The sequence below is a fragment of the Sciurus vulgaris genome (genome assembly GCF_902686455.1).
Source record: "Sciurus vulgaris genome assembly, chromosome: 3".
Lineage (NCBI taxonomy): Eukaryota > Metazoa > Chordata > Mammalia > Rodentia > Sciuridae > Sciurus > Sciurus vulgaris.
The window spans coordinates 92,614,934-92,628,131 of record NC_136463.1 but is presented as its reverse complement, the minus strand read 5'-3'; the positions used below and the strand labels follow the sequence as shown (position 1 = coordinate 92,628,131).

Genomic DNA, 13,198 nt, shown 5'->3' with positions numbered 1-13,198 from the left:
GCTATCAAAATGAAAGCATTTGCATAGTTTGAAATTTTCAGAAAAACTGGCAAGTATGGAAGATTGAATTTTGTTTTGGAAAGGAAAGTTCCAAAACATCATTGTTGCCATAGTAAGATAAAGATGCAGTGGATAAAGGATGGGAGATAGAAGGAGAAGCAGAGAGGGTGGAACCTTGGGTGTTTTTACCCAACAAAGCACATGTTGAGAGACTTCATCTAAATAAATGAAGAGAGAAAGTAGTTAAGGATGGAATGTTTGCATCACCCAAATTCACCTGTTGGAATCTTACCCCTCACCAACCTAGGCATTAGACCAGAGACCCTGGGACTACTAGAAGAAAATGCAGGACCAACTCTCCATCATGTGGGTTTAGTAACCAAATTCCTCAATAAGACTCTTAAAGTGCAAGAATTAAAATCAAGAATCAATATATGAGATGATATCAAACTAAAAGATTCTTCAAATCTTTGGAAACAATCAAAAAACATGAACTGAGAGCCTACAGAATGGGAGAAAATCTTTGCCATCTGCACCTTGGATACAGCATTAACCTCCAGGACATATGAAGAACTCAAAAAACTAAACACCAAACAAAACCAAATAACCCAATCAGTAAATGGGCAAAGGAACTGAATAGGCACTTCAAAGAAGAAATAAGAATGGTCAAAAAATACATGAAAAAATGTTCAACATCTCTAGCAATTAGAAAGATGCAAATTAAAACTACACTGACATTCCATCTCACCCTAGTTAGAATGGCAATTATCAAGAATACAAGTAACAATAAATGGCAAGGATGAGTGGAAAAAGTTTCACTCATACACTGCTGGTGGGACTGTAAATTGATATGGACACTATGAAAAGCAGCATGGAGATTCCTCATAACACTTGGAATGGAACCACCATTTAATCTAGTCATCCCACTCCTAGATTTATACCCAAAGGACTTAAAATCAGCTAGTACAGTGATGCAGTCACGTCAATGTTTATAGTAGCTCAATTCATGATAGCCATACTATGAAACCAACCTAGGTGTCCTTCAACAGATAAATGGAAAAAGAAAATGTGGTATATATACACAATGGAATATTACTCAGCCATAAAGAAGAATGAAATTAAGGCATTTGCTGGTAAATGGATGGAAGTAGAGACTATTATACTAAGTGAAATAAGCCAATTCCTAAAACCAATGGCCAAATGTTCTAATATGTGGATACTAATACACAGTGGGGGGCAGGGGCAGGGGCAGAGGGAGAGTAGAAGTTCATTGGATTACAAGGGAATGAAGGAAAGAGAGGGGGATGGGGATAGGAAAGATATTAGAATGAAGAGGCCATATCTTTTCTATATTCATATGTGACTACATAACCAGCGAAACTCCACACCAAGTACAACCACAAGAATGGAATCCTAATTAAAATAAGTTAAACTGCATTTATGTATAATATGTCAAAATACATTCCACTGTGATGTATATAGAAAAAGAACAAATAAAAACAGGAAGAAATTCTAACCCTCCATGTGATAGTATTGGCAGCTAAAGCCTTTGGGAGGTGACAAGGTTGGGAGGAAGAGCTCTTGTGAATGGGGCTAGTACCCTTACAAGGAGAAAAATGAGAAAACCTACTCCCTCTACCTGCTCTACACCATGTAAGGACAGAGCAAGGCCAGTGGCAAACCTGGAAGAGGCAGGGAGCCAGCATTAGAATGGACCAGGCTGTCACCCTAGAGATGTCCCTCCTGTAGAAGTAAGAGAAATAAACGTTTGTTATTTAGACACTTGATGTACATTTTGGTATAGTCACCCAAACTAAGGCAAAATTTCTAATAATATTAGTCAAAAGTACTAATGTACCCAATGAACAGAATGCCACATTATGGACAGAGTTAGTGGGAAGGAGCAAAGGCTCATTACTTTTATGAGCACTAATCAAGGGTTGACCATTTTAAATTGATAAACGAAGAGGTGACGTGAATAATTTATGAAAAACATATCATTTGGGGTTATGAGGTCAGCAACAGAAAAGGAGGATAGGGAAGAGTGTATACTTGTGTTTGCCAGGTAGACATAAAGATACAGCACAAAGAGGTAAGGAGCTAGCACAGTGGTACTGGGCAGAGAAGGAGGGAAGGGCAGGTGGCACCAGGCTTCTCACTGTTCTCCTTTATAGAGTTATGACTGGTGAACCAACTGGATGCTCACCCAACCACAGGAGAGAAGAAACAGCACTGTCAAAAAGAAAAAAAAAAGGTTTTGTTTGGGAACTGGGATATAAAGTAGAATAGGAAAATGGTTGGAAATCTATTGCTTTCCATCATCAATCCCTTTCTATTATTTTATTCTATTCAGGACTTTGTGTGTGTGTATTCTGGAGCATATTCAGGAGCATATTTCATAAAAATAGTAAAAGTGAAAATGTGTATATTCACAGAAAATATCACTCAACAAATTACTATTAGTGGATTAGTAATCATTTTTAACACACACACACACAAATACACATACACTCAATCAAATGCATCCATTCCATGAGCAAAACAATAGAAAGAAGAGTATGAGAGCAGGAAGATATAGTGCTACTTAAACAAGCCACTCTGGTAAGAAAAATTTATATCATACCTTAGTAAAGATAGCAAAAACCACTAAAATCATTCCCAAATCCTTTGTTCATACCCTGAGGTCTACTAAAAATAAATTGAACTGCCATTTATTCTAACTCCTCTGCAACCTCTCCTGGTTCACCATTGCAAGTGATAAAGTGCCACTTGAGTAATGCCTATTTTCGTGTGAACTGAGGGTCACAGGGTAGGGGACCCACTCCCTCCCACCAAACACTACTTCAAAAGTTCACCTTACACAAATGGTGTGACTCTACTTCGTGCACAACCAGAGAAAAAACAGTTGTACCCCATTTGTGTACAAGGAATCAAAATAAATAAACAAATAAAAAGAAAGGGGAAAAAAAAAAGTTCACAAAACAGCCCAGAAACAGTTGGGTGCCAGGAGTCAAGCTTTCTATAGAGGGTTGCTCATACTGAAGGACTTCAGTTCACTGCAATTAAGAGGAGGTGTTAATGTCTTTGGGGGAACTGATACTGCCTTCTTTATTGACTCTTTACTGCACCACTCATAATAAAGGTTCACTGGGAATAACACCCACCCACCATAAGGGAGAGAGTGAAACAGGAGAGAGAAACAGCCTCTTTGTCTCAGTGGCAAAGGTCAGGCCTAGGCTTACAGTGTTTTTACAGAAGCAATGAACTGCGGGCTTTCCTGGACAAGCAAATGATTTCTGGTGTGAGAAATTTTCTTTTGCCTGTGAAATTGTCTTTTTGTTCATTTTTTTCTGCCAGTAAGGTTTACCTTTTCCTCGTGGGTTCAACTTCCTCTCCCTATCTATCTATATGTTTCCATCTCTTTGTGCATCAACACATTTTAATTTCCATAAATTCTTTATCAATAATATTTGACTATTAGCAATTTAAGTGTCTTTGGTTTCCAAAATGATAAGGTTTATTTTCTGTACCATTTTGGTCACTAACCAAAACATGGCTTTTGACTTCTTTTGTGCTGTTTGCAAGTATGGGTGTGCTATACTCATGACAAGCACTGGGTATACACTAACTTTGAAAGTCTTAAGAGTGGAATTCCATCTTATACCATATTTTAAAAATGCCAGATCTTAGCTTGGTATAATTACAAACAGTAAAAAAAATCATTAAATACTATTTTATGCTATTGAAGCCAAAAGACAAATACCTGGGGAATATTTGGGGTAACTTCTCCGGGCATTTCCAAAATAAGAATTGCATGCTTAAAACCCAGGAAAACATAAGGATTCACTTTTTAAGTCAGTAATCAAATTATGGGCCCATGCCTTTTGTGATAATTTATACATCCTACTTTCAGGATCAATCCTGGATTGGCACTGTTCTTGATACAAAGTGAATTTATTCAATACATGTATTTTCCTGGACATACACAGTAATACTCTATTTATATTGTCTCTTGGTCACCCTGTAGGCTCCAGCTCCTTATAAGAACTGTGCAGAAATGCATCAAGCTGAGCTACAGAGCCTGCCATTTTTCATGATGCCTCTATCATCAAGATGCACACACAATGCTCCATCTCCCTGATCACTCGTCTGACCCAGGAAACAGTGTATTCATCTCCCTCAGCTGTATGGGGCAAATCTGCCAACTTTTTTTACATTAAGTGTTTAAATGGAGCTGTTTATTACTATGTCTCACAAAAATGCCAGGTGTTTTCACATTGAAGGCAGAAAGTACCTTATCAGGAACTTGGGGAGACTTTAAATTATGTGTTTTAATCTTGGTTATTATTATTTTTTTGGACTTTGTAAGTACAAAAATAAAGCATTGAATAGTGAAACAAAACCAAACAATACTCCAGAAATATCCCAACAAGCTCTCATTTCTGGTTCAGTTGGGCTCTAGCTAGTTCTCATTTTCTGATATAATCAGTTCTATTACTCATACAATGGTTACATTCTCACCCACACAATTACTTGGAAACCAATGCACCAACCCAGGGAGGCAAGAACTTGCAAGGAACTCTGGGCTTCACAGTGCAGTGGGTTTAGAGATAAAAACATATTATTTTAGCCCATTTATTTCATGGAGACAGACTTCCTTTTCTCTACTTTGAAATATTCTTTAGGAAACTCTTCTTCCTTCCTATTTCTATTCCCATACTTCCACCCTTAGGAGTTCACAAGTGACAGGGGATCTATTTCCATTGTAATGGCTTTCATGTGAAAAAGAAGAAAATGCATATTTTTGGAAAGGCCAGAGCATTGGATACTTTCTATTGCTGATAATCTCACTGGATGCTTCACTGGACATTAGGTATTATTTTCTTGGCTCAATTAATCTTATTAACCTCAAGAGTTTTAATTAAGTACATTGATTAAAGTCAATGAAGGCTGCTCATTTTAAGTAGGATTGTTTAGAGACATATAGTAAGAATCAAAATTAGGTTGTTAAGTCTCCAACCTCATTAACAGTGCAAAGAGTAATTAGCATTAGCAATTGCCTTTCAGTATGTATACATGCACATGCACATGTGTACCTGCACATGTGTGTGTGTTTGTATGTGTGGGATAGGGAAAAACATTTGTGTAATTGATTTTTCTGTGTTGATAAGCTATAGCGAACTGGAAGTTATTCACTGTAATAATATTTCAGTCTCATACATGTGAATTTTCAGAACAAATATAGTTTATGAATTATGCTTTAAACTGTAAACTTCCAATAATCACACTTCATTTTTTAAAATTTATTTATTGGTGTATGTTAATTATGCAGAATAGTAGGTTTCATTGTGGCACAGTCACACTTCACATATCTTTAAGTTAACATACAAATAAACTGTGCTTAGAAACCTTTATTAAAAATTCTTATTCAAAGTAATTATTAGATAGAAAAGAAAATTAGAGGGCTATTTAAACATATCATGCAGCTTGTCCTGTCCAAATAGTCCTTTAAAATGTGATGATTTATTCAGGAGATGTCAGTCTCAATTCTAATGTCCCTCTGCTAAGAAATGAACAAATTAAATTCCCATCAAGTAGATTTTAACTGCCGTAGTTCAGAGCTGAAAAGTTACATGGAAGAGAGATCAAACTTCAGGAATACTAAATTTTCTTATCACTATAAAGAATAGTAGTTTACTGCATTCTGAGTGGAATTTATTCCTATACCTAAGCCATATTTATTTTTATATCCATTCTAATGTTTCAAACAGCCTTTTTTAAAAAGTTGAAAATCTGGGTCATAAAATTAAACATTACCAAGGCTGCAGTCCTTCTCAGATAAAGGAGTTTCCAACTCTGCATAATGCCATCGAAAGCATTTCAGGATTTCATCATTTCCTTTTAGCCTCCTGAATTAGTTATCACCTGAATCAGGTGACATAAAATGTTATAGTCCATGTTTGTCCATAACACCACAGATTCATCAATCCCATGGTGTTATGACTAAAAGGCAATTTTAAAAATATAAATAACATAAATTGATAATCCCCAAACATCATAAATCTTGTAAGCTTTATGCTAGGACAGAAATAATATTTATGAGTCAATAAGAGTATGTTAGGTGTATGACAACTCCTTGCTCTTCATGATACCCTCCTTTGCCCAAATCTATCTATGGTAGATAATTTTTTTAATTGAAGCAAATGATAAAGCATTTAGCTTCCCTGGATTCCCTGCTCTTCATATCCAATCCTTGTCAAACACTATTGCTCCCTTACCCAGAGGTCTAGTTCATTCATGAATTCCAGAAATGCTTATGGGACCTTAACTACATGCCAGAGGCTACTAAAGACTAGAGTTGCAACAATAAAGAACACTCATCCCTAGCTCTCTGGAAGCCACATTTAATAGGAGGAACTGGTGAAGTCTTCCTGGCAGTTATGGTTTTGATGTGAGGTATCCCCTGAAAGCTCACATGTGAGACAATGCAGGAAGGTTCAAAGGAGAAATGATTGAGTTGTAAGAGTCTTAACCCAATCAGAGATTTAATCCCCTGGTAGAGATTAACTGAGTGGCAACTGAACTTGTAGGGTATGGCTGGAGAAATTGAGGCGTGGCTTTGGGGTGTATATTTTGTATCTGGAGAGTGGAAACTCTCTCCCTCTGCTTCCTGATGATGCTAGCTGCTTCCCTCTGCCATATTCTTCCGCCAGGATATTCAGCCTCACCTCGAGCCCTGAAGAATGGAGCTGGCCTTCTATGGACTAAGACCTATGAAACCGTGAGTTTCCAAATAAACTTTTCCTCCTAAAATTGTTCTGGTCAGATGTTTTAGTTACAGCAGCAAAAAAGCTAACTAAAACGCTGGCCATACTTAGCCTTAAGGCGTGCTTACCTTTGCATGTATTTGCAGTACTACTTGTTACTTAGCTGCCGGGACACAAGCCGTGCAAAATCTGGCCAATCCTCACTATTTCTTCTATAAGCAGTTCATTTTCTTTAACTAAACTTCTGATCCTTTCCTTACACATAGCCAAAGTGCACAAAATTATGGATAAGGTCCATATCCCTTCACCATGGTGTTATAGATGAAATTATTCTGCTGTTTGAATTGGCAATGACAGGGACACAAATCAGACCACATTAGGTAGAAGAGCAAAAGGGCATGCCTATGTTGCCAGAAAGGGCAGGAGTGTAGGAAGGAGGCATGGGACCTGGTATGATGCTATCAGAATTTTTTCTGCCTACATTTCTGCTTCTTTCTGAGTATCAGTTTAATCTCTCCTGTCTTTTCCACCAGTCCTGATCATGGCTGTAGCAGTTCCTAGTTTATAGGCTTAGAGCATCATGCACAGAAAGAAAGGAGACTTCGATTTTCCCAATTTGAAAATTCCTGGGGAAAGTCACTAAGTAGTTAAACTTTTGATACCACACCAAAGCTTCCACCAGCCTATCCTGGTGACCTGCAACTCCTGTGGCTGGAATGAGGTCTCCATACAGCCACTGGACAATCTCTGTGGATATGCCAATCACCACTTTGAACAGAGCATAGATCCATATATTTTCTTCTTTCCCAGCCTTCCCATGAGGAAGAGATACATCTGGAGAGGAAACTCCCACAGCTGAATTCTCCATTTACTTTTTTCCTCCCATCAATTACAATTCTCTTTGACCCTTTTTGAAATCTATATGACAGTTCCCATGTTCATATTTTCCTTCTCTTTTAAAAAAATTAGTATCTCTAAGTTCAGAGAGTATTACAAGGATGCAATTATATCCTCCTTGAGGGTATGAATTAGTCTGATCAAAACAGCTGTCTGGATTTATCTGCTCACTGTAGGAGAGGTCAGGAGAGTTTAAAAAGAGTGAAACACAACTCTATAATTCAAAGTTCAGTACCTTTATGTTGACTGAGTCTATGTGATTTAAGAAGAGTCAAAAATAGTGAGATCAGCTCTAGAACACTTGTTTGATTATTCAAACACATTCAATGTTTTTGGACATTACTTACTTTTATATATTGACAAATACACATAATAGAAACACAACTAGTGATACCTAATATAATTGTGTTCATCTTTGAAGCATATCTTTAGGTCTTCAAGGGTACAACAACAAAAACAGTAAAAAATACCTCTTTAACTCTAGCACTGACCCAGGCATATCAGTTTCTTGATAAATGCTTTCAACTAAAAATATGCAATTATGAAATGATGATGTGTGCACTTTCAGTAATAGGCTAATATACCTTTTGGTCATCACTTGTCCCACGTGACTTTTGACACAGAAGACCTTCCGTGTCTGAATGCCCACACCACACGTAGCTTCTCCATTCCAGCCAATGGTTGCATTAAGTGCAGTTACCAATGTGTTTTCAGAACAAGGGCCCCAAGACGATGTCTCCCAGTAGAGTTGCATACAGGGATGGTCGTTGCATACACGATATTCTTGGAGAGCCTGACTAGGAGGACATGGTTTTCCACCTGCAGAAAATTAAAATATATCATCATATATAATTGTTGGTTTTGCTGTTATTGTTGTTCTGATTTTTGATATTTTAATGACCCAAAGATCTGAGCCACTGAACCCTTCTTTCCACTTTAAGATCAAGGATTTCTATCCTGAACAACAACCTGAGTATAATATATTATAGGCAGTTGTCCACACCAAATAGATTATAAAATTAATTGACTATCCTGTCCACCTCTGGGGCTTGCACCTCTGAGATAAACTCTAAAGAAAATGGCTTGTCTTTTAATATTATTATGCCTACATAAATTAATCAGTTAGAATACTCTAATGACCTTCAAGGTCTAATGACCTTGAAGTAATATTAGGTTAGATGTGAGCTACATGCACATGTGTGTTCACACATACTCACATACTATATACATCACTTCCCTTTCCTGAGAAAGGCATTATTTTTCTCAAACAACCATTTTAAGACACCCATTCTCCATCAAGTAGTACATTTTATTGCAACCTGAGAATCCAGAAGTATCTGGTGAATTCTGGAAGTAGAGGGCTCATCTTTGAACTCTGAAATTATATTTGACAGTATGATCCACAGGCAGGGAGACCAGACAGATGTGCATCCTTACACTCTTGGGTGAATCAGATAATCAAATATCATTACTGTCTTTCCTTTCACATTTTACTATCAGTGTAAAAAGTGGTATTTATCTGAAGTATTGATCTTTTCCTATTCTTCCACACTACAATGTTTTATTCAGTAGGCTAAATGCACAAAATTTGTAACTTTGGTCCTATTATTCTCATTATTGGTTTTTTTTTTTTTTTCAATTAAATACTACTGACATTTTTCTTTTTCCACAAATACAGGACAAAAGGGGGACAGAACTATATTTTAAGAATATGAAAATCTTCCTTTATGTTGACAGTGGCCCCATTTCTCAGGCTCATAGAGCAAAATCTTGGTGAAGAAGGAGTTCCTCACAGCCCATGGCCTCACTGCCTTGCAGCTCTATTGAAGCTGAAGTCAGAGTCAACGGAAGACATGAAAGCAATGATGTGTGTATCTGGAGACAGAGATCATTGGTATAAATGAGAGGAGCAAGTGCTCCTCTTATTAGTTCTGATGTCACTGTTAACATTTCCACCATGCTTTTACCTTTTCAAAGCCATCTTCACAGCCTTCATTCAGTCTTTCTACCCTCTAGAGGCAGGTATGCCAGAAGAGGAAACCAGGGGTCCTGGATAAGGTAGCCCATTGATGTTACTGGCAGCTCTTGATCAAGAAACGAGATCTCCTGATTCCTAATTTGAAACTCTTGTTATCAGGCATATTCAATAGGCTCCAATCACATATCTAAAACTGAAGGAGTTTCAACTGGAGAAGTTTCAAGTCTTTCTTCTCTAAGATGTATAAAGAAAAACAATATCCAATTTGTTGGGGTGAGCCATGTATGGATGGGCTACAGTAATTCATGTGACTAAGTGACTAAAGTTTAAATGAACTAGAATGTTTGACTACAGTTTAGATCAACTAAAAGATTACGAATAAAAAATAAGGAAGCATGGAAATGGAACTGTCAATGTGGAGTCAGAGAACAGAGATAACACCCAGGTGTGGCTACTTCCAAGTATACATGTATTTATCTATTGGAAAAAATTAAGAATTCAGTCACTGAATCCAGAGCTGATGCTCACCTTCTCCAGCCAATGCCAGGATAGATCTTGATCTCATCTGTTTCCCCTCTGAGTTTTTATTTGAACAGGACTGGGAACAGGATGACCATACTGTCCACTCGCTCACCACACAATCCATTCTGCAGGGAATTTCACAGGTTACCCGCTCTGGAGGAGGAGGTACAGGGCAGAGACTCCCTGCTACGTCTTCTCCTGTGACCAACCAGATCAAGATAGATGCTGATTAATGAAAATCAAGGCCAGTCCAAGGAACATTTAGATTCATTACTTCCTTTATTATTTCAGTTTAGCTCATAAGACTTCATCCAGTGTCTAAATAAAGTAACAGGAATTATGGTTTCTTCAGTTATTCATGTTTGTATCAAGAAAAACTATCAAGAGATAATTTGGATTTTAGAAAGGCAGATACCACAGCAAACTTGCTTTTGTCATCCTTCATAGGGAAATAGATGACATCTTCCAGAAAAATAGATAGAGATGGTTGGAGATAACCATGATTTTCATGTTACTGACAAACAAATATAACAGGTATATGCTTTTCTTCAAAATGGAGATCAGAGTAGCCTAAAAATTGAAATTATACTGAGCATTCTAATCTACCCTAAAAAGAATTTTATTATTCTAATTTTCTTTTGAGTGCTTTCACCTCTAAAAACATAATCTTTTCCCTTGATGGCTTCATCCTCTTGGTGCACAGTGGTAACTAATCTGAAGCTGTGGAATGGGCCTATAGCTAAAATTACATAATGCATCAACCCAAAAGTTGAAAGTCAGTCTGAAGTTATTCCTGGTGAATTTACTACTTCTCCTTTGAATAATCAAATAAATTGCTAAACCAAAAAAAAAAAAAAAAAAAAAAAGAGAGAGAGAGACACACACAAAGCACATCAAATATCAAGAATTACCAATTTTGCTATAGGTACAACATCTTTGTATGAATACTACCTAACAATCCTTTGGTACCATATCATTGTACAAGATTTTTCAGAAACTTTAAAATAATGAAGCTTTATCCAGGATAGGTGGCCCTAGCTTGTAATCGCAGTGAACTGGGAAGCTAGAGCAGCATTAGGATTTCAAGTTCCAAGGCTGCATCAGCAACTTAGTGAGACCCTATTTCAAAATAAAAAATTAAAAGGAATTAGGTCTGGGGATGTGTCTTAGTGGTAGAGTCGTTGTCTAGCATGTGCAAGATCCTGGGTTTGATTCCCAACATGGAAAAAAAAAAAAAAAAGAAAAACAACTACTGAAGCACTAGGAATCTAGGGATGTAGCTCAGTGGCAAAGCACCCCGATTCAGGTTCAATCCCCAGTACCAATACATATGTACATATATACATACATTCATAAATAAAATAATGAGGAATAGTGTTTAACAATGAACAGACAGTAAGACGAACAGAATGTTTCTAATTTACTTTTCCATACCTCAAAATATTACAAAGATTTATTAAAAAAAAATTCACTTTCAGGTTATTTATTAACTATTATAAATCTTTAGAGATAATGATTCAATTCTTATTATTCCCCCATCCACAGTCTCCTCATAAAAGCAAAGGACAGAAAAAATAGCAACACCATTTATTGTTTGAAAAAACAACATAAAATATGGAATGGCAACCATAGGAAAGAGGCAGTTTTATCTGAGTGACTTTATAGTTTTGGAATTCTCTTGTCATTAATTATCTGATGCAAAAAATAGTTGCAAAGGGGACTAATGTTTATTGAGGACCTCCTTGGTGCCATTATCTGTGTTTTGCACATATTTTTCAGGCTAACAATGTGTCATTGAATCCTCAGAAGTTCTTACAGGTGGGAGTAATCCACCTCACCTCAGCAATAAGGAGTCAGAAGTTCAGAGGGGTAAAGTGGCTCAGGTCATAGACCTGAGTTGGGAATTACATTCAAACCCTTTGACTCTAGAACTTTGGTTTTTCCCATTAGCCATGCTGTGTCTAATTCCAAGGAGATGGATATTCCTTTTGTGAGGAAGTAAATAAAACAAGCTGACAGTTGCAAGACTGCCTGAAGGAGAAGATCCTACACAGCTAATATCTGCATTCATATTTGTAAATGAGGCCAGGCTCAGTGCCCTTGAGGTACAAATAAAACTTTTCAAGCATATTATGAGAAGTAATAGAGATTCTAGCAGATAATCAAGCTGAAAGATCAGTTCCAATCATTCTCTTTTCAGTAACAATCTAATTTCAGGTTGAGTCCATATTGTGTGTACACCCTGCCCTCCTACACCAATACAGTTAAGGGGCAACTTTCTCAAGTACAGAAGCAGGCAGGCCAAACAAAAAACCTAACCTACATCTCATCAAAATTTAATTCCCACACTTCTGAATACCATTAGCATAATTTTTACACAAAACACTCTAAAGCAGTGTCTTGCAAAGAGCATTTTGAGGAAAAAGAGACATTCATAGGAGTCTTATGAAGAAATAGTATAGGGGGAGTTGAGAAGTACTGGGCTAAAAATAGTAAAATTGGTCTCAAATTTGAAAACTTTTCAGTGTTGAAAATGCAAATACACACGAGAAATATTTTAGGCAGGAAATGGGATGTAGGGCACTTCCATCTCATTTCATCAATGGCCATCTGCTTTTAGGAGCATTAACTCACCCAGAAGTAGCATTTTTATGAATAAACTTTAAGAAAACTCTGTCTTTAAGAATTATAAAATTATCAGTTACTATTTAATGAGCACATACTATGTCAAAGACAAATGATGTGATAAAAATAGATGAAATTATTATTTTTTTTTACCTTCCCAGAGTTTATGATTAAGGATAGAGAGGTAGCATACACACACACACACACACACACACACACACACACACACACACTCACACACACTCAGTCTAAAAGTAAATGTCACATTGAAAATACACGATTCAAACAGAAAATATTGTAGTGATTCATGGAAAAGAAACATCTGTTGGGAAACAGAATGAACACTTTTAACAGAGAAGGGCTGAGATTGCCAGCAATGAGGGAGTGTGTATCCATTCAACAAGAGAAG

The 13,198-nt window shown here is 36.9% G+C and overlaps 1 protein-coding gene across 3 annotated transcripts in view; it reads right to left on the bottom strand.

Annotated features, from left to right (window-relative positions):
* Positions 1-13,198, bottom strand: part of THSD7B (thrombospondin type 1 domain containing 7B) — an 842,386-nt gene that overhangs the window by 384,341 nt on the left and 444,847 nt on the right. For 2 of the 3 annotated variants that reach the window (XM_079135600.1, XM_079135599.1), the window contains exons 8-9: positions 10,171-10,362; positions 8,249-8,483 (exon numbers count right to left, since the gene is read on the bottom strand). The exons of the other annotated variant lie outside the window; for it this stretch is intronic. In XM_079135600.1, the coding sequence (XP_078991726.1) occupies positions 8,249-8,483; positions 10,171-10,362 (427 nt within the window). The remainder of the gene's footprint in view (positions 1-8,248; positions 8,484-10,170; positions 10,363-13,198) is intronic. 3 annotated transcript variants of the gene reach the window in all.